Source organism: Contarinia nasturtii, unplaced genomic scaffold (assembly GCF_009176525.2).
Source record: "Contarinia nasturtii isolate CC-2019 unplaced genomic scaffold, AAFC_CNas_1.1 Cnas_scaffold_695, whole genome shotgun sequence".
Lineage (NCBI taxonomy): Eukaryota > Metazoa > Arthropoda > Insecta > Diptera > Cecidomyiidae > Contarinia > Contarinia nasturtii.
Window position 1 is genome coordinate 2680859 of NW_022198046.1, and position 21335 is coordinate 2702193.

Below are 21335 nucleotides of genomic sequence, written 5' to 3' on the forward strand. Positions count from 1 at the left end.
TGTCACAAACGTCAATTAGTACTCGGAATACGCATTAGAGGTGTTGTTAGCTACGGGCATGATCAGGCTTCGGTTCAATCCGACATAAATATTCACAACTAAAATGTTAAAATGCGCATTTTATTTTATTTTCACTTTATAAGCACATCACGTTATGATAGAAATACGAGGGTTGCTCCATAATTTTTTTTAAAAACATATATAACACAGTTGTTTTTTGTCGAAAATGGTTTTATTGTTTTTCAAAATATTCCCCGAGATGATCGATACACTTTTGCATTCGATGAAACCATTTGTCATAGCATTCGTGCCACTCCGAAACTGATATCTCCAAAACGTGTGTTTTGAACGCTTCAACTGCTTCTTCTGGTGTCGAAAATCGTTGACCACGTAGTTTTTTCTTCACGCTTGGGAACAAAAAAAAGTCATTGGGTGCCAGGTCAGGACTGTACGGTGGATGACCCATCAGTTCGATGTTTTGACCGGTCAAAAATCGAGTAGTTTGAAAAGATGTGTGAGAGCTCGCATTATCGTGATGAAGAATTATTTTGCGACGGTGGTTGTTTTTTCTTATTTCACCAAACACTTCGGGCAAACAAATGGTGGTATACCAATCAGAATTGACGGTCTTACGATCCTCTAGTGGAACGGTTGCCACATGACCACTTCTCCCGAAAAAACAGGCGACCATTCGCTTCGAAGTGCTTCTTGCTCGAACAACTTTCGTTGGGTTATCTTCATTTTGGAAGACCCATACAGTCGACTGCTGTTTCGTTTCGGGCTCATAGGCATATATCCACGATTCGTCACCAGTGACGATTTTATTAACGTCTTTTGAAGCACCACGATTGAATTTCTTGAGCATTTCTTTACACCAACTCACACGAGCCATTTTTTGTTCATCGGTCAATTTATGTGGGATCCAACGAGAGCAAATCTTTTTTACGGCTAAATGTTCATGCAAAATTGTATGTATGCTGTGGGATGAAATGCCCAAAGATGCCTCAATCTCACGGTAGGTCACATGACGATCTTCCATAATCAGTTTTCTGACAGCATCGATGTTTTGTGGCACAACAGCCGATTTTGGACGACCTGTATGAAACTCGTCTTTGAGCGAACTACGACCGCAACGGAATTCTCGGTACCAGTTATAAATTGTCTGAAGGGTTGGTGCTTCATTGCCAAAGGCCAAATGAAGTCGATCGAAACACTGTTGTTGAGATAATTTACTTCGAAAATCGTAGTAAATCATTTTACGAAAATCTTCACGTGTAAAATTCATTTTTTTGTTGAGTCGCAGTTTACCAGTCACTGTAAACAATACAAATAGCGTTCGTACGACAAAAGGTTCAGGGCACGAATACATACCAAAACATCAAACTTTACGAATATGACAATGGTTTACATCGGGCAACACTATAAGTACCATTTTAAAAAAAATTATGGAGCAATCTACGTAGTTAAAGTGAAATGTCAGCCATTTTTAATTGTCAGTGACAGTCATTAGCTTTTGGTATTTCAAGGAATGACACGTGGCAACACTTTTATGTTTTGAAGTGAAACAAATATTTATATTATGAAGAAGTATTATTTGAAATGTAGAAAATATTTATTTTAAATTCTAATGCAATTTACTGGTTCATACCTTGTTAACTGTCTGTTATTGTGCATTACACAATTGAATAAAAATCTAAACATGAGATGAAAAAAAAAGTTGCCATATTAGTCACTAGCTGTAGATTTGAACACAAAATCATAATAAATTTGGTTTTAACTGAATAAATGAAATTATTTAAGTTAAAAGGATCACGGAATGAGAAGATAGATTTACGAATGTTTTTCAAATTTGCACGAAGAAATTATGAAATTCCATATTTTTAATTCTATTGTAAAATGAGTGCGTATTCAAAACAATGCTAATACTTGCAATCATGAGTATTACAATTGATCCCAATACTGGTATTATGATTATCATAATACTCGATTATTATCAGTGGGCGGACTATATTCTTCGGACTGTTGTGTATTTAGTTTGTGATTTTTCAGTACTTTTGAACGATGGATGACCTCGCTTGATGGTAACAACCTTCTTTTTATCCACTAAAAAGAAAGAAAAGAAATTAGTATAGGCTTGACTTAAAAATGGGCTAATTTTTATTTAACATATGAGTAAAAAGTCTTTGGAATAAATTCAGACGTTGCCATTGGAACAACAAACATACAATATTAAATTGGTTTTTATTGGTATAAACCTTTATTCATGGGCTATCGAATAGCACATTCACTTTACACTGAACGGACCATTGTTATCGATTTTTCTCAATGAATTCCATCGATTTCAACAATAATTGGTTGATAATGGAGCATGTAATGGAGGTTTTACCTTACGTTTCAGCACCAAATTCTCGAATAATGGATCTAAAACACCTTCCAAAGAAGATCCTACCATACATACACCCGTTTATCAAAGTTCGGTTTGTCGACGTCTCTAGCCTTATATAGTAGTGCCTTAACATAATCAATTCAAAAGAAACCACTTGCACTTGATTCATGGTTCGATATAGCGATGATGTTTCTCTATGCAAAATGATGAATTTTTCAGTGCAACATGCTATGAGGTGAAGTAAACACCAAACTATTGAGACCCTTTGGAATTTTTTCTTAACTTATTTTGCTGATTACTAATGATCGTGTCTAAATCAATTGTTTTGGTACAAATTTGGTTGTGCTGTAACCATAAAAATCACCAAAAATGAATTTTTGCTTGACCAACCCGGTTGTCGGTACTTAATGACAATTTTGAAGGGTTTGAGCATTTAAATTGGGAATACGACCGTATTTTTGCATTCTTTAGAATCTTTATATTCATATTAAGTCCATGAAACACGATACATGGTTCGTAGACAGATTGGTTCATCTTTAGACACATGCACAATTTGTTTTGAACTTAGCTCGCCAAAACCATTTGAGACACTTTTTCGTAAATCCAATTTGTACGTCATCATATATGGAAATTTTTGAGCAAATTGTGTTTGAAAGTAGAGTAGGAGTCCCGTTAAGTCTCCTACGTGCATTGGTTGACATTTTTATTTTTGTTTATGTATCGCAATAAACGCCTGAATTTATTCCAAAGACTTTTTACTCATATGTTATAAATCGTTTGGGTTTCTAGAATTAAGACATGATATTGATAAACAAAATAAGAACAGAATCAAGTTAACTTATTGGGTGTATCGATTAATTTCCGGAATTTTTTTGGTGAAAATGAATGCTTGACTTAAATAAAATTGAAAGAAAATGTCATTCAAAGTATTGTCCATCGCTAGCCACTACTTTTGTCCATATTTTAGTCAAAAGACGAAAATCGGGTCGAAATGATTCTTCGTCCTTTGAGGTTATGTATTCATCGACCCATTTTTTGACTATTCCATAAATAGAGAGCTGCCAATCAGGCACACGACGTTTAATCAATCCAAGTGGGTACAATTTGGAAAGGGCAATGTCCATTGACCATGCGGGGGAAGAAAAGACGTTTCTTTCCAACTGCGTTTATCTTATTCTGGACCAGGTGTGCAAAAAGTCAGAGAAAATGTGCTCCTCAAAAATGGCCATTTTTTGATTTTGGAATTTTTTTCGTTTCTTTTACTTTCGAAATGGACTCAAATCGACTAATTATTATTGGTAGAGACCATTTCTATCATTACAGATAAATTTCAGCATTTTTTGATGCACAGTATCTTTTCGATTGGACCGAATATTGAAAAAGACCCCAAAATTGGGGGGTAGTTGCCCCCAGCCGATTTTTTATGGTTGGATTGAATCGATTTTTTTCTTTTTTGCTATAAGCTATTGAGAAGGGTCCATTCTACACTATCAGTGACAAGACTGTGCTCGTATAACATTTTTATCCATTTTGTGGCATTATCATTTTTGCCCCCCGCGAATTATGGTTTTTTCTCCAACTTTCAAAATTTTCCATCGTTGAAGAAAAATATGATGCACACAAACAAATGATACACTTTTCACTGATTTTGACAGTATTTGAATAGGTCTTTCAAATGACGTATATGTCATTGATATACTACAAGCACAAGCAAGTGGTGACATCTGTTATCAGATTCCAGAAATTAATCGATACACCAATAAATTTTGTTCGACCACCAATAGCCACACCATTTTTTACCGCCCATTTGGCAAATTGCTTGGGATGATATTTCCTTTGATGTTTGTACAAATTACCATTACCTTCATAAGTTTTTCCAGTCTTTTTACAAAACTGACATGATACTGTTGGACGATACACTTTATGGTCATGTTTCTTTTCCATCGCTTTTTATACTGAAACGAAGAAAAAATATACATTTAAAAACGAGGCAATTTTCGCATATAATCGGTTTGGCAAAAAATATACAAACAATTGAAAATAACAACAAAAATCAGAAATAAATAAGAAATTCTGGAGTCCAATATTCTTACGTTCGGGTGTACTTTTTTCCGGGTCATAAAGCTTCGCTTTGATTTCTTCCAAATCCAATACGATGTTATGTATATCTGAATAATGTGTTCTCATATTGTATGGTGTTTTTGTAACTGATTTGCATCCTTCAATCTTGCATCTTTATCTTGGCATCAGTGCAACGTGAAATCGGGATTTGTGTAATTTTAATTTTTTTTGAGCTCATCGATTTTTCATTTGAATTCAATTAAAATGAATTGTTTTCACATTTTATAAAATATACCTTTTCGTTGTTTCTGTCGTAATTATCTCCGGAATTAATCCCTAGTTCCTTCTAAAGGAACGAAAAATGAAATCGTTTCTGTCTAAGGCTTCACGCAAGAGTAAAATGAATCCATCTTTAATTAAATCTGCGGGCAGGAGTGCCAGAGATTGAAATTTTCGAAATAAGAATTTTGCATCATCATTCGTTCGGATTAATTCATGTAACGACGTAAACGATTTCATTTTTCGAACGAGAGCCTGCTCACAGAAATCCGGATATTTTGAACCCAGAAATCGGTTTAAATCACAGCGGAATGATTTCTGGGTTTAAATTAACCGAAAAACCGAAAAATCGGATAAGACTTAAATTTGAGACTTTCAGTGAGACTTGAATCTGTATTTCAGCGTTCACTAAACATGAAAACTGGAAAAATCTTCAAATCGATTTTTCTCGCTTTTGCGATGGGAAATCGAGAAAAATAACGGAAATTTGGTACCCCCATTGGGGCCCTATAAAGGGAGTGGACCACGAGTGCTCAACTTCTAGAACATTTTGGGTCAGGTCGGATCCACCTATTCCACAAGATTCATGTCCAGATCATTTCTCCTCGCTCACTCTCATACGATATCATATGGGAATATTATGAGAAGTAAACGGGATGACATGAGCTGGAAGTCGGTCTTGACCCATTTTGGGTCAGGTCGGATCCACCTACTCCACAAGATCCACTACTCATAATATCATCCCGTTCACTTCTCATAATATTCCCATATGATATCGTATGATAGTGAGCGAGGAGAAATTATCTGGACATGAATCTTGTGGAATAGGTGGATCTGACCTGACCCAAAATGTTCTAGAAGTTGAGCACTCGTGGTATAGGGTACCCCCAATGGGGGTACCAAATTTTCGTTATTTTTCTCGATTTCCCATCGGAAAAGCGAGAAAAATCGATTTGAAGATTTTTCCAGTTTTCTTTATATAAATAAACTGTGAGAGAAATGCGTAAAATGATAGTTGAACGTTGAAATACAGATTCAAGTCTCATTGAAAGTCTCAAATTTAAGTGTTATCCGGTTTTTCGGATTTTCGGATCTTTTGAACCCAGAAATCATTCCGCTGTGATTTAAACCGATTTCTGGGTTTGAAATATCCGGAAATTTTTCTGTGAGTGCATATAATGAAAAAGGCAGCCAAGCACTGGAAGATTGAGACATCCGTCGTAGATCCCTTAAAGTTCGTTCATATATTTCAAAATTGTGGGGGAATGGGCCGGTACATTTCTGGTCTTGATTCCATCTAACTATAAAGAAAAAAATTCATTAGTAAAATATCGTTCGTAATTTTAACATATCGATCGTTAATCTTACCTCATAACCGCTTCGTTGTAAATATCCCGAATAACTGCTGACGCTGGAGCGGTTCGGCATCTTTCCTTCAACCAGGTATATAAAGTTCTTTCTTTATACACCCTATATAAAGATCCGTGCGATGAATGAGTTGGCGAGCGCATATCTTTACCTGCGGTACCATCGGCCATAACCAAAATGCGTGCTTTACATGCCTCATCAAAACAAGTATATGCAGTAGCATTATGCTTTTTACAGATTGCGTTCGCATAATATATACATTCTTCTTCTGGCACCCATATTAAGCGAGAACCGGAACGCAAGCCTTCAATTCAAATATTAAAAGCCCATGCTTATTGAAATGGCTATGTTTGTTCGCTCATGATGTCTTATTTTCGTTATTGGAATTTGATTCTTCGTTCGTATTTATCGTGGCATTAAATTCATTTAACAATTGTTTACTTAATTCGTCGTTATCCATATCACAGTAGATATAGATAGAAAGAATTATTAAAGAATAAACATATATATAATTATAAAACAAATAAATAAAACTACAAAAAAACTCGCACAAAAATATCACAATAATCGCTTAGGCATATTTCACCTGTCAGATATCAATGTGACATATGTAATTGGCGCTAATGCTGAAACTTATCTGTAATGATAGAAATGGTCTCTACCAGTAATAATTAGACGATTTGAGTCCATTTCGAAAGTAAAAGAAACGAAAAAAATTCCAAAATCAAAAAATGGCCATTTTTGAGGAGCAATTTTTTTCTGACTTTTTGCACACCTGGTCCAGAATAAGATAAACGCAGTTGGAGAGAAACGTCTTTTCCTCCACCGCATAGTCAATGGACATTGCCCTTTCCGAATTGTACCCACTTGGATTGATTAAACGTCGTGTGCCTGATTGGCAGCTCTCTTTTTATGGAATATTCAAAAAGTGGGTCGATGAATACATAACCTCAAAGGACGAAGAATCATTTCGACCCGATTTTCGTCTTTTGACTAAAATATGGACAAAAGTAGTGGCTAGCGATGGACAATACTTTGAATGACATTTTCTTTCAATTTTATTTAAGTCAAGCATTCATTTTCACCAAAAAAATTCCGGAAATTAATCGATACACCCAATAAAAATGACTTTATGCCTGATTCATTAAATTTTTTTTTCTTTCGTCTAATTGAAAATCACTACTGTGAATGCGTACGTTTTCTAAATATTCTAATTAAGCATTGAAATGCAACTCAAATATAATCGAATCATCATCAAATTGCCTTACACTTATCAACTTTACTGAACTTTTACGATCGATTTGCTGGACTGGAAGATCTTGAATGGAGACGATTGAAATGCGAACAACAACTGCAACAATAACTAAATGATTTGTTGCCGACATGAAATCAAATTAGATATATATACATTTGGCAAAAAATACCGTCTATTACAATTATTTTAAATTTTCTTGTCGATGGAAAGAGAGTAACGATTATAAACAATTAAAAAAGCAATACAACAAATTACACTTCAAAAATCGTCTCATTCCAAAAGCACGACGACAATCACAGCTGGGCAACGCAGCAACTTCATTATGGTTGCCACTGTTTATGTTGGGTGGCACAAATTTGTATCATTTTTTGATCTAGGCGATAGAAATTTGTGCCATTTTTAGTTTCGCTGGCAACCGCACCATGGCGCCACTGTCAACGTTGCTTGTCATCGTCGCGCTTTGCTCATTCCACATAAAAAAAAAGTTAATTAGTGTTGGTATCCAAACAAAAATCAACACTGCAACAGTTTGCACAGAAACATACAATAGTTCAAAAAAGGAATCTGGAGGTTTGATGTCACAATCGAAATTCTCATTTGGGTCACAAAGTTTTCAATATGCCAGCTCAGTCATCAATTCGAAGGCTATGTCAACGACAACAGCAACATCAACCAAATCAAGCATATTCGGAAGTGGGTTTCATACATCAACAGTGTCATTCAGAACAATGACTGTCGACTCGACACTCGGAAGTAAACCCGTGCTTTCTAATAATTTGGTCCCTACATTCCATGAAAATTGCAAACAGAACGTTGCTGTTGATGATACAAAATTAAATAATGTAAGCCATCAATTACATTTTTATAAATGTTTGTCTCCACTCAAAATCATAATGTCAAATATGTCGTCATATGATGTTCCAATCTTCATTTTAAACTTACTATAATCATCTATATATTTTATCCAGGTCCAGCAGCATCGTATCAAGCTTACACCAAAGATTTTGGTCAATGAAGAGCCTCGACAAGGGTTCCAAATCCAGAATATTGTCTGTTATAATGAACTGGAGCGTACATGGCCAAGTAAAACTTCATGTGCGCCGCGCACAAAGTGTTGCAACACTGAATTGGTACAAAATCGCATAGTGGAAGCGGTACATGATGAACAACAGACATTAGCATTACCGTCAATTCAAAGGAAAAATAAGAGCGGTAAAAAATCTGCGAAATATGCGGGTATAACACAGAGCATCGTGGCCACTATAATCTTTATAAAATAGAAGGATGCAAAAAAGCTAAGCCTGTCAAAGACAAAAATTGCCCGGTGTGCTGTCAGCTTTAATTAGCCATATCAACTACGCTACCATTTGCGGCAGTATCTTACAGACACGTCAAAAGCCAAAAATGGCCACCAAAATTTCTCAGTAGAAGCCCATAAAAAAATGTTAAATAAATTGAAAGCGAAAAAAAAATGGAAAATAAAGAAAAAAATCAACATGACGAATGGATCATTTTTAATACTGATTGCGAATCAAAATGTGTGCCTTTTCATCAATTAAAACAATGATTTAAAAAAAACTGTGTTGATAGAGTCAATGAAAATAATTTTGATTTAGCGGAACCAAACCTTTGCATTTATATGTTAAATCAATTAACTATCTTATGGGATAATCTATTGATGAGCTGCTGTTTAAAATTGACAAAAATGTAAAGACGCAAAAACTTTACAATTTTTTGTTTTTAGTAAAAACTTTTTACCATATGAAACCATATATGTATCTGAAATGTATAATTTTCATAAAACTGCTGCTATTTTTATGAACGTAGATTTTATTTCAACGGAAAGTTTTTATTATTTGTATTTAGCGTACATTTCATTTGGTTTCATTCATTGGTGTTTTATATTTGATCTAAATGGCATACATTTCATTTCATTGGAAAGTTAGTGTTTTTTATTTGTTTTGGAATATTGTTTCGTACTTAGTATAACTATTGTATATTGAGTTGCATAGCCTGAATGGCATACATTTCTTTTCATTGGAAAGTTAATGTTTTTTTTTTTTTTTTTGAATTTTGTTTCATACTTAGTCATTCCATGCAATGTTTAAACAATTTATATATGATTTAAAAAAACAACATTTCGATAGAGACCCAGTAGAAAGACGGATACAAGTAAAAACACGCAAACAGAGCAGCTCATTGGGTAGAGTTTTCATTAATATGTGGTTTGTTATGGTATCGGGACCGAAGAGAAAATTACCGTATGGAAAAATCGAACGTATATTCTTAGCCACATGCCTTTTACTTTTCCGCACACCTAGTGTAGGGAAGGTATTGTATTAGGCCAAAAAATTAAAGTCATCCCAAAACATGTTTTCTATGCATATTTAATGTAGAAAACACGATTGGAGATGATTTTGGGGCATATTAATGTGCGTCGCTGTGTGTGATGTGTCCTGTGTCCTGTGTCCTGTGGCGTGTTGCCAAAATTTGTTAACTCGATAAATCTTTTTCCAAAAACTCAATTCAAATTCTGACTTTGCAGGATGATTTGGGACTACTAGGAGACGTGCTGATTAGTTTTTGAGCAATATCTGTTGACCGGTGTAATTTTTTTGGGTCCGAATGGACACAATCCATACATTTTACTTTTTTGATCATTTTTCAACCATTTTGGTGACACGATGGTTTCGTGCTCAGACATGAAATTCATAATCTGACTTTACGGGATGATTGGGCGTTACGAGGAATAGATCTGGTCAAATTTTCAACGACATTGATTGATCGATGTAAAACTTAGACTGTGAAGAGGCACTTATGAGAAAAATGCCTTAAAATGATATTCTTTCAATTTGAACGCTGAAAGACTGTGTAGTGGGGGTTTTTTAGCACGAGAAACCCGAATCTGATGTTAGTTTTAAGATGCAATCAATTTTTCACAGACTTTTCATACAAAAATCGAAAAAAAAAATCATTTTTGTATGATAGACTTGCCTTTGTGGTACTGTAATGATGTGAAACTTTGAACAGGCTATTTTTTGGATTGAAATTTCTTTAGACTTAGTATGATTATTTATTTTGATAAGAAAATAATATTCACAAGTTTTCACGGTAATTTAAGTTACTGCAACCATACATAGACCATCATTTCTGTTTATTCCCAAAATGTCGGTTCCATGCGGAAAAGTCAGCTTGCGTACGTAAGCCTCTTTATTTTTTGGAATTTGGAATGCTTTTAAATGGCATGGAAATTGTTTGTAAGCTCAAAATGGACAAACTCGGTGATTGGAATACTTCGGAAAGTCAGTTTAGGTAACTTTGTAAGGTAACCAAAAAGTGATCATTCGAACCGATTCGACCATATTTCTATATTTCCCAATTTTCAATAAAAATATCAGTCTTCGACCTATATGGAATGTCCAAATGATTGTATACCAGAGGTATAATCAATTATTTTTGGTTGAAAAGCATTCCAGCTTCAATACACATCAATTTATGGAGATGTGTATTACCTTTTATTGGATTATTGGATTATTGGATTAAAACGGGGAGTGTCCTATTTAAACAGTAGATTTAAATATAGTTACTCGTTGCTCAAGTTTCATAACTTATTGCAAGACGCCCGTGTGTGTATTGAATACACGAGAATAGTCTTTTATCCAAAAATGTTTCTAAGGCATGGATTGTCATCGCATGCCCGTTTGAAAAACGTTACCAATTTGAATACACTCGGTGCATGAATCAAAGGGTAGGATCTCCAGCCCGTGAAGTCAGCCCGTATGGTATCCAACATTGGACATCTATCTATGAGGTGGGCAGTGGTTTCCCCTTCTCCACCACACAGTCTACAGTCCGGGTCGTCTCTGAGATTTAGATTTCTCATATGAGAATTGACCCTGGCGTGCCCGGTAAGTAAACCAATTACCATCCGGAGTTCTTCCTTGGGCAATTTGGCTAATTCCACCGTGAGTTTTGAACATGTGAATTGAACGAAGTGTATAACCTTTAGTACATTCTCCAATTTTTGGTAGGAAAAATCGAAAAAAAGTCGTAAATTTTAAGAAAAAACAGTTCTATTTTCATCCAAATCGCTTAAAACTTCACCAGAACCTAAATTCTGGTCATAAATGATGATTACTCTTCATTTCGGACCGATATGATTGAGAAAAGATGTTATTATGTTTTCACAAAATCTAGTGTTCCAAGGGATAAATAAGGGTTCCACCATGGAATCGATATAGCTCTTGCGCTACCTACTGGTGAGACGAAAACCAAAAATTACACCGGTATGTTGTTTCTGACGTCTAATAGACGCAAAAAAAATATTTGCCCAACAAATTCCGAAAAATGACCAAAAAAAAACCACCCTACTCCCCCATCCATATTATAGAAGAATGCCTGCAAACAATTTATATGGCTTACATTGTTAAGAGAGGATCGGCGTTACAGCCATTGTTTAGTAATCATGTTCAACGACTTTTTGAAGGTGCTTGTTAATCTTGACATTTTTTTTTATAATCAAAACTTTAATTGTTCTTTTATTAAAGGAGGTATTGTGACATTTTGGTATGATTTTATCGAATACACAATAACAACGCATCGTCGTTACACTCGATTAATGACCAGAGTTGATCAAGCGTCATTATCATTGATCGATCTACAAATTGCATTTTTTATTCATTTTATTGGTTTGTGCCTTGCTTCCATCTTATTTATAATTGAGGTTTTTTATTCGCAAACGCAGGCAAGGCGAACTAATCAAGCACGAATTTGTTAATTGATGCAATCAATTAATTAAATACAATCTTAAAAATGTTTTTAACGCATTCACAATAAATAATAACATTGTAACATTTAGCACTTTATTTGATGTAATTGGTGTTAGTGTGAAACTTACATGGTGCAATAAATTTTCAACACTATCCACTAATTTGATAGATTGTAATAAAATATTGTGCAAACCAAATCCAATACATTTTTTTATGATTTAATTCAATGAACAAATGGAAAAACGTTGTTCTGATTTTGTCGAAGAGTGCGTAGAGCGGTAAATTTGTTTGCAAATCGAATTGCACAATACACAATCATTTCAATGAGACTGAGTAATGAAATGCCCATAAACAGACCCAACAATCCACCACAAGCGGCAAGTCCATTTGTAACCGTAAGCGCTTCGGTTCTTTTAAGCAATTGAAATTTACGTGTTTTAAATGACATCGTTAAAAATGTTCCCGATTGTAAACTGAAATGAGTAAGTAAAAAAAAAGTTTTCAGCTAAACATTATTATTTAATTGGCAATTGATTCCAACTTTTCTTTTTCCCGCAACAATCCACTGTGTTGCATATATCTCAAATTGATGCTTTCAATTGTATATTGAATATCTGAACATGATGACAAACAATTGCATCTCTCTCGAAAATCGGCTGCGTATGTATCATTACTTTTATAAGCACCGCGATGTTTTCTCAGCGCTCGCGAATAACAGGTCATATCGTATACATCACAAACGTGTGTGCTTTCCTCCCCTTAAAAAGTAGTTAACGATTCTTCCCCTTAATTCCATTTTCTCTTCAATATTCAGAATTTTTATCTTACGTGGCATTGAAAATATGACACATCCACATTCGGTTATAGTGTAATTGGCCAAACATTCATGTTCACCTTTAAGAATATATATTCTAAATATTATTTTCTATCTTTCGTTTATCATCGCTATTGGCTTACAGTTACTTTTTGTATAGATGTTGAAAAATTTTAATTTCCGTTCCGACTCAAAGAAACAACGCCGAGTTTGACTGCTGTACGTTCGTAGATACTTGGATGTGACAATAACATTGGGCGTTATAGAGACGATCACTTTTTTCCCGACTTCAACTTCAAATGGCCGATCGAATGCCTCCTTTATTTCGTCGGGACGATGAAGAAATACTTTTAAACTCCTCGTGATCGGAAGTTCGCATTTATAATTCCAAATCCAATTGAACGGACTGGAAAACAATTCTAAACTTAGACTATCAAAATCATCTAATGTTACATGATGATATGGATATTTCGGTTGGTATTCATCCTCTTCATTTGAATGAAGAAGATTTTTCAGTTCACGTTCCATACTCCAGTCACCTTCGTCGGGATTACCATCAATCGTCAATAATTCTGGTGATGTTCTGATGATAATATCAATTTTGTTTAAATGTTTGATTCCCAATTAATACTAGACATAACATACATATTGGTATACATTTTGTTCGAGTTTAGCACATTAAATGAATAGCATGGTCCACGTTCAGTCATAATAAATTTAAATTCACCACAATCAATAGGCGCACCCGACCAATAGCATGATCGAAAAACTTCGCTGCTATTGTATTTAATATCACTTATACGTTGAAAAGTGGTTTTTCCATCGGCTATATTGCTTTCGTTGAATTTAAATAATTCACGCAACGGAGATTTGCACATGTGAAGCGCGCCGCTTAGCCTACTCTTTCTGCAACAATAAAAATTATTAATACAGTACATTTTTCAACTGATATGTTAAAATAATAATATTATAACTCTTCAATAGTTGCGTTTTCAAACGAATCCGGCCAATTGTCATGGTATTTCTCATAGAAATCGGTCAAGTTTATTTTTTTCATCGAAACTCGGGTTGATGGGCATATAGTTACCGCTGGAAAGGGAATCGATGCAACCGTCGTATGTTTGTCATCAAAGGTTACAGTTACCGGATGGTGTGCGCGCTTTTGCCATATGTCAGCCATTAAATAGACACAAAAACTGAATGACAAAACAACTGAAGAAATCCACCATATTCTGTTTGTGAAAAATGAGAAATCTTTCCACATTTAATCCGAATTGGAATTATCAGAGAAAAAAACCTTTCAAACCAACGACGCCTTCTATCAGCAAAATATTTCAGGCCGCCAATGTTGCTATTCGCACAAAAGTCTTCGATGGATTTCCAAATAGCCTAAAATCATTCTAATTTATTGAAATGTCATATACAAATAGTTTTTAATAAATTACAGCGCAAATTTGCTTAAAAAACCATTTGGTTCTCTGTGGATGCCCATTCATATTGTTTGGTGATGACACAATGATCACAGAGGCCATGTTTGGTCTTAGTTTTGATTTCACTTCATTAGTTCTCATCACGAATTTATGTGAAAATTGTACTTTTGAATCAGCATTAATGTGCTTTACACTTTGATCATGCGTGAATTCTAAGTCTGTTCTGAAATATTTTGTGCACTAAGAAGCCATTTATTACATATTGGATAATCAGTTTTACACATGTAATGCTTTTTAATGGTATTTCTTATAATCAAATCCAATTTAAATGAGTGAGCAAGATATAAATGTGGTTACGTAATAGCTACTATCCTGTGCAGGTCAACCTTGGAATTGCGCTATTCAAGTGACCATCAACATAAATAAACGTATTATACAATGCCAATGATTTGTGACACTTGTCCAAATAGTGTATTCAATCATACTGTGCTAATTAAGGGACATTTCATTTGTACATATATTAATGTCCGAACTGCCTAAGCTTACAGTCAGAACAGCAATACTTTAGAACCAAAAACTTGTACGAAATATCAATTTTAACATTTTAAATAGAAAGGCAACTCCTTTGTAGGCATATCATTGAGAATAAGTCATTAGGTCAATGTTACAAAACGTTGTCCACAAACGCGAAAAATGACATGTTTATAAGATAAGGCATAATAAATATTCTTAAAATTAAAAAAAAAATAAAGAGTCTTACGGGAGTAAGACGAACTTTTCCGCACGGTGGTAGTTGCGTATTTTATTAAGAAAGTTCAAAATAATATTTGCTCGATTCTTCAAGTCTTTCAAGCGGCGTAAAGTTCGAGACCAAAAAATATTTTTCAACTTTGGCAACGAAATATTCTTTAATTTAATAGCAGAAGTAGCCAAGAAAAGATTTTTCACACTTTCATGATGAACCCATTTGTACGACATTTGAAAGTATTCTATTTTCCAACAAAATACTATAAAAATATGTCTGACGTTAATTTTGCCATAAAGATTATTTTTGAAACACTTTTCATAACTAAAGTCACAACAAATTTGGATTTTTGTATGGGAGCCATGTCTGTATGCTACCTTAATGGCGTGAAACTTTGCACAGGTTATTTTTTTCACAAATAACATTCGGAGGGTTTGGAGAAATTTCAACCAAAATCAAGAGTACCTCCCATACAAAATATTCGTTTTTGAGCCAATTGAAAATTTTGTATGGGAGGTACCCCTTATTTTAATTGAAATCTCTTCAAATTTTCAGAATGTTATTTTTTTGTGTAAAAAATAGTCTGTGCAAAGTTTCACGTCATTAAGGTAGCATACAGGCATGGCTCCCATACAAAAATCCAAATTTTTTGTGATTTTTTCAAGGAAACTGTATTAAAAATTGATTGTATCTCAAAACTAACGTCGGATTCGGTTTTCTCGTGCCAAAAAACCCCCCAATACATATTTTTGAGTGTTTAAGTCTACATTAAGTATGACTTTTGGACGAAAATTGGACTCTTTTTCATAGGTATCACTCCAGGCATGGAATTTTTTTCCATCAACCAAAGTCGCTCAAAATCTGATGATTTCTATTCCTGGGGACCCCCAATCATCCCGTGAAGTCAGATTTTAAATAACTTTTCTGGGGGGTGAGATAATCGATGGACAAATTTTGCGTACGGCGGACAACGTACGACGTACGACGTACGACGTACGACGTACGACGTACGACGTACGACGTGGAACAGACCCACAACAACCATGCTCAAAACGGCCTGATTCGGGTTCTCTGACCTCAGAAACGTCCAGAAAACATGTTTTTGAGATGTCGTAAATTTTGACCCATTACAATACTTTCCCCTTTCACACTATGTGTGTGCGGAAAAGTAAAATATGATTAAATGAAATCAATTATATTTAACATTAAACAATATGTATTTGCATATTCATTTTTTTACAACAAAAAAGGCGCCTCATATATTGTACAAATAACGTTATCTCAATAAAGATAGACTTAATAACGTATACTTCACACATAAACATTTTACAGTACTACACTTACAGAATCTGTCTGATTTTTGACATTTTACGTATTCTGTAGAATCCAATACATAGACACATGCATTGACAGTATACACAATCTGTATAATTTACTATTGATTCATCTATCAACGCATCTGTCAAACATCCAGACAATATATTGAACTAACTAGCCAGTTACATGTGCTAAAACAATAAAAGGCTTATCAAAGTAGACCCAAAAATCCATAAATAATAATAATAAAAGTTATTGTTATAATTATGAATCACTTCTATTGTTTTTATAACTTTTTATTATTGATCATGATAACAATAACTTATATTGTTTCAGCCCATTTTGCTGGCTAACGTACTGACAGTTCAGCTGACCGGTTGGTTTAATATATTGTCTGCAAACATCCGAGCTGCACTGACATAGAAACCATAAGCAAATTATATAAATTCTGTATAGTGTCTCTGTATCAGACATTATATTGAGATATTTTCAGCCAGCTGAAAGAGCTCAAGGATATCAAGCAAATATGAAATTGAGTGTGAAACCATACTCCGTTTTCACTCCATTTGAGTGGCTGACGTTAGCTTCCTGAGCTGAGTCAGCTGCCTGAAATTATCTTAATATAATGTCTGCTCTGTATTGATTTTACAGAATGCGTAAAATGTCAAAAAAATTACAGATAAGTGTATTAGTGTAGATTATCCCTCTGTGTTGCTTTTATTTTGTTGTTCAATAAATATTCCGAAATTGATTTAATTACGAAAACAAAAGTCAAACAAGTAGATTAATATTTAATTCAAACAAATAAATTCACTTCATTCGATGCAGCTATTGATCAATTTAACTCTTCATTTAATATTTTTCTATCAAGTTTATTCACAGCGGATCAGTTCTGTGTGTCTATTCGTTGATAAAAATATTGGCGATTTCCATTTGTATCATTGCGAAATATCAGATAAAAAAGTGCCCGACGAAAAATGCTTATATCTATTTCCAAAAGCATTAAATTATCCTGATGCAAACATAAACTCGACTGACATGACACACTTGAAAATTAGTGAATGTGAACTCCCATATATAAAAAATTGCTTGAAAAACTATAAATATTTGTATTCATTGGACATTTCATCTTCAGGACTGAAATCTTTTGAGTCATTTTCGTTGGAACATGAGCATTTAAAAATGTTTAATGCTTCACATAATGTCTTGATCGAAATTCCGTCGGATTTTTTTGCAAACACCACCGAAATGAAAGAAATTGATTTTTCATCCAATCATTTAAAACACCTTGATAGTAGATTACTTGATAAGTTAATCAACTTGGAGTACATCAATCTTAGTAATAATTTTCTTCACAATAAAATTGATGATATGTTTTACAACTGTAAAAAATTAAAAACATTGCACTTAACAAATAATAAACTATCTAATGTACCATTGGTAAAAGCAAGTGAAGTGTATGTTTCTTGGAAAGACTATTCTTCGTTTTCGCATTCAAGAAAAATTGGTGAACAAATCTATGTTGCTGTAAACAGTGAAAAAGAGGGTTTTTTTCGAAGACCAACCGGAATCATTGAATTGCATTGCAACAAGCAAAGTTTTGAAACGTTGACTATTTTTGAAAACAACCGGATTGAGAATATTTTAGATATGTTCCAGTGTTTAACTTCGAATATTTTCAAACTTGACTTAACGGGGAATTTCATAGGAAATGTGAATGTAACTACTTTTCAACAATTCGTCAAACTAGATAGTTTATACTTGGCCAATACGAATTTGGGAGATTTTGATTTTGCTGTACTGGAAAATCAGACGGACCTTTGGACCTTGGATATTTCATACAACAATTTGAAACATTTAAAAAATACTCAGATTTTAAAGAATTTATCGCGTTTGAATGAATTTTTTGTTGCGGGCAATCAGCTAAACAACATACCACAAATTTTTCAACATTTGAATCCATCGATTGAAACACTGGATCTATCTGATAATGTTGTTGCAGCAAACATTAAAATGGTTGTCGAAAATTTCGTGGATTTGCAAAATTTATACGTGAAAAATGCCAGTTTATCTGCATATAATTTGGATCCTGTGAAATTCGGGAATCTTCAGCTTATCACGCTAGATGTATCTAATAACAGTTTAGAAAATTTAAACTTTACATCGTTTTCACCGACTTTATATAAATTAATGCACTTCTTTGCCGCTGCTTGTAATATTGGACAAAATTTGGAAGAATTGATAAAATTGTTCAGTCCCTCCATAGAAACTCTTGATTTGTCAAGAAATCCTATGAAAAGTACAAATGCTTCATTGAATTTAACACTTTTCAAGAAGAATGTGAATGATTATGTCTACGTTAGACCAGGAGAATTACTGCTTAACATTTCTAACAATAACATCCAAAGAGTCATATTTCCCTCTCCATTGTCGGAAAATGTAACAAACTATTTCTTTGAATGTCTGAAAATACTTGATTTGGAAGGAAATAATTTGACTGAATTAGAAGACATCGTTCCATCACGTTTTTCGTGGCTAAGAACTCTAGGCATTTCAAAAAATCGAATTTCATGCGAATACTTGGAAAGTTTTAAAGCAAAGTGGCCAAACTTGGACTTCATTGGCAACGAAATGTATCAGAAATATAAAATATGTCGCACAAAACATGAGCCAAATTATTTGGATCTGATAGTTGGTTTGATTGGAGCAATTCTTGGTATCGGAGGAATTGCACTGATTTTATTTTTTCGACAATCATACAAGAGAACAAGAGAAAGGATACATGATAATCGAGAAGACTCTGTAACGCTTTCTGACCTAACAGATGTTCCAGATGAAGGTGATTTGACAACATCTGATGAACCGATTTATGCAGAAATTCTAGAACTGACAGTAATTTATGATCATTTAATACGCGATACTGATCCATTACCAATATCAAATGATACCCACTACGACAATGGTCTTTTGATTAATCGACCTACTTAAAATACGATTAAAAAACAATTTTTTTGTAGTATTGATGAAGTGCAAATATATTTTGATTAATTATACAATAAATTATTATTATTTTTCGTCCATAGATGAAAAAGCATCGATATAGTGCTGTTGAAGAGCGAGTCGTTTTTGTCTTAGATTCAGATGTGTTTTCTTTGGTACGGTAAGTTTTTTTGCAAACTGAACTACACAGTACACGATCATTTCAATGAGGCTAAGCAACGAGATGCCCATAAACAGACCCAATATTCCACCACAAGTGGCAAGTCTATTAGTTATTGAAGATGCCTCATCTTTTCTTAGCACAAGAAATTTACGCTTTTTGAATGACAGTGATAAAATGGTTCGCGAGTCATTACTAAAAAAAAAGTTTGAACATATTCTTTCAGAACAATTACTATTTTTGTTGCTCGGTTTCACTATCTGCGAAAAAAAATCAATTTTCGATTTTAGCCAACATTTACCTAATAATTTTCTGTCCCACGTATTTAAGATCGTTGCTTTGTGGTATATATTGAATATCTGCACAAGGTGAGATACAATTGCATTTTTCTCGAAAATCGGCGGCATCAGTGTCCTTGTTATTCTTTAAACCCCCACGATGTACGGACAGTGCTTGTGCATAACAATCCATTTCGTACACATCACACACACGCGTATCTCTCTCACCTTCAAGAATATATTGTAAATATTATTTTCTATCTTTTGTTTATCATCGCTATTGGCTTACGTGGCATTGAAAATTTAGCACATCCACATTTGGCTATTGTGAAATTGACAAAGCACTCAAATTCACAGTTGCTTTTCGTATAGATTTGAAAATACTTCAATTTACGCTCCGAATTATAGTAACATCGTCGTATTTGACTGCTATATACTTCTAGATTTTTTGATGTGACTATAACATTGGGCGTAATCGAAACGATCACTTTTTTCCCAACCTCAATTTCAAATGGTTTATAAAATGCTTCTTTTATTTCATCGGATCGATGAAGAAATACCTTGAAACTTCTTGTATCGGAATATTCACATTTATAATTCCAATACCAATCAACCGGATCGGAGCTCAGTTCAACGTCTAAGCTGTCAAAATCGTCCAACGTTACAAGATGATACGGATAATTCGGACGATTTTTTTTCTCTTCGTGCGAATGCAAAAGCCTTTCTAACTCCTGTTCCATACTCCAATCGTCTTCATCTGGATTGCCATCGATTGTGAGTATTTCAGGTGATGTTCTAATTATGCAAGTTTTAATTTAAAATTACAAAAAAAATTAGCCATACTTATGAGTTATTAACTTACATATTACTGTAAATTTTCTTTGAATTCAATACATTGAATGAGAAACATGCGCCACGTTCAGTCATAACGGGTTTGAATGCTCGACAGTCAATATCCTCACCAGCCCAACTGCATGATCGCAACACATCTAATCTGCCGAATCTAATATCATCCACACGTTCAAACGTTGTTTTTCCATCGGATATATTGCTTTCATTGAATTTAAACATATCGCGAAATCGATATTCACACATATGAAGCGTACCGCTTAGCCTACTCATCCTATAACGAAAAGAAGTGATATATTTTAAAATGAATTTCTTTTGGATTGAATATCAATTTTGTAACTCATCAATAGTTGCGTTTTCAAATGAATCCGGCCAATTGTCATGGTATTTCTCATAGAAATCGGACAAATTTAGTTTTTTGACTGATATTCGATTCGATGGACAAATAGTTATCGCTGGAAATGGAATCGATCCAATCGACGAATATTTATCATCAAATAATATAGTCACCGGATGATGGACGCGCCTTTGCCAAAGATCTGTCATCAAATAAGCACAAAAACTCAACGACATAACTACTGTAGACAACCACCAAATTCTGTTTAGGAAAAATTAGAAATATTT

The 21335-nt window shown here is 34.1% G+C and overlaps 2 protein-coding genes across 2 annotated transcripts in view; both read right to left on the bottom strand.

The window, feature by feature from the left end:
* Window positions 1–14112, bottom strand: part of LOC116340549 (pickpocket protein 28-like) — a 21953-nt gene extending 7841 nt beyond the window's left edge. Inside the window, exons 1-4 of the mRNA XM_031767101.1 lie at window positions 13907–14112; window positions 13590–13838; window positions 13076–13515; window positions 12860–13012 (exon numbers count right to left, since the gene is read on the bottom strand). Of these exons, the coding sequence (XP_031622961.1) occupies window positions 12860–13012; window positions 13076–13515; window positions 13590–13838; window positions 13907–14112 (1048 nt within the window). The remainder of the gene's footprint in view (window positions 1–12859; window positions 13013–13075; window positions 13516–13589; window positions 13839–13906) is intronic.
* A 5378-nt stretch (window positions 14113–19490) lies between these two features.
* LOC116340550 (pickpocket protein 28-like) lies at window positions 19491–20984 on the bottom strand. Its single transcript, XM_031767102.1, has 4 exons — window positions 20725–20984; window positions 20152–20657; window positions 19886–20090; window positions 19491–19779 (listed from the first exon to the last, which is right to left on the bottom strand). Exons 1-4 carry the CDS (start codon window positions 20982–20984, stop codon window positions 19491–19493), a joined length of 1260 nt encoding a protein of 419 aa, XP_031622962.1.
* Between the last annotated feature and the right edge of the window lie 351 nt (window positions 20985–21335).

Bases quoted from the DNA above. Each gene is read 5' to 3' on its own strand.
- LOC116340550 (XM_031767102.1), bottom strand. From the start codon at position 20,984: ATGAGTAGGCTAAGCGGTACGCTTCATATGTGTGAATATCGATTTCGC. The intron at 20,658-20,724 runs GTAAGTTAATAA...TTGCATAATTAG, and splicing joins AAGAAAATTTACAGTAATAT to AACATCACCTGAAATACTCA. The intron at 20,091-20,151 runs GTAAGCCAATAG...ATATTCTTGAAG, and splicing joins TGCTAAATTTTCAATGCCAC to GTGAGAGAGATACGCGTGTG.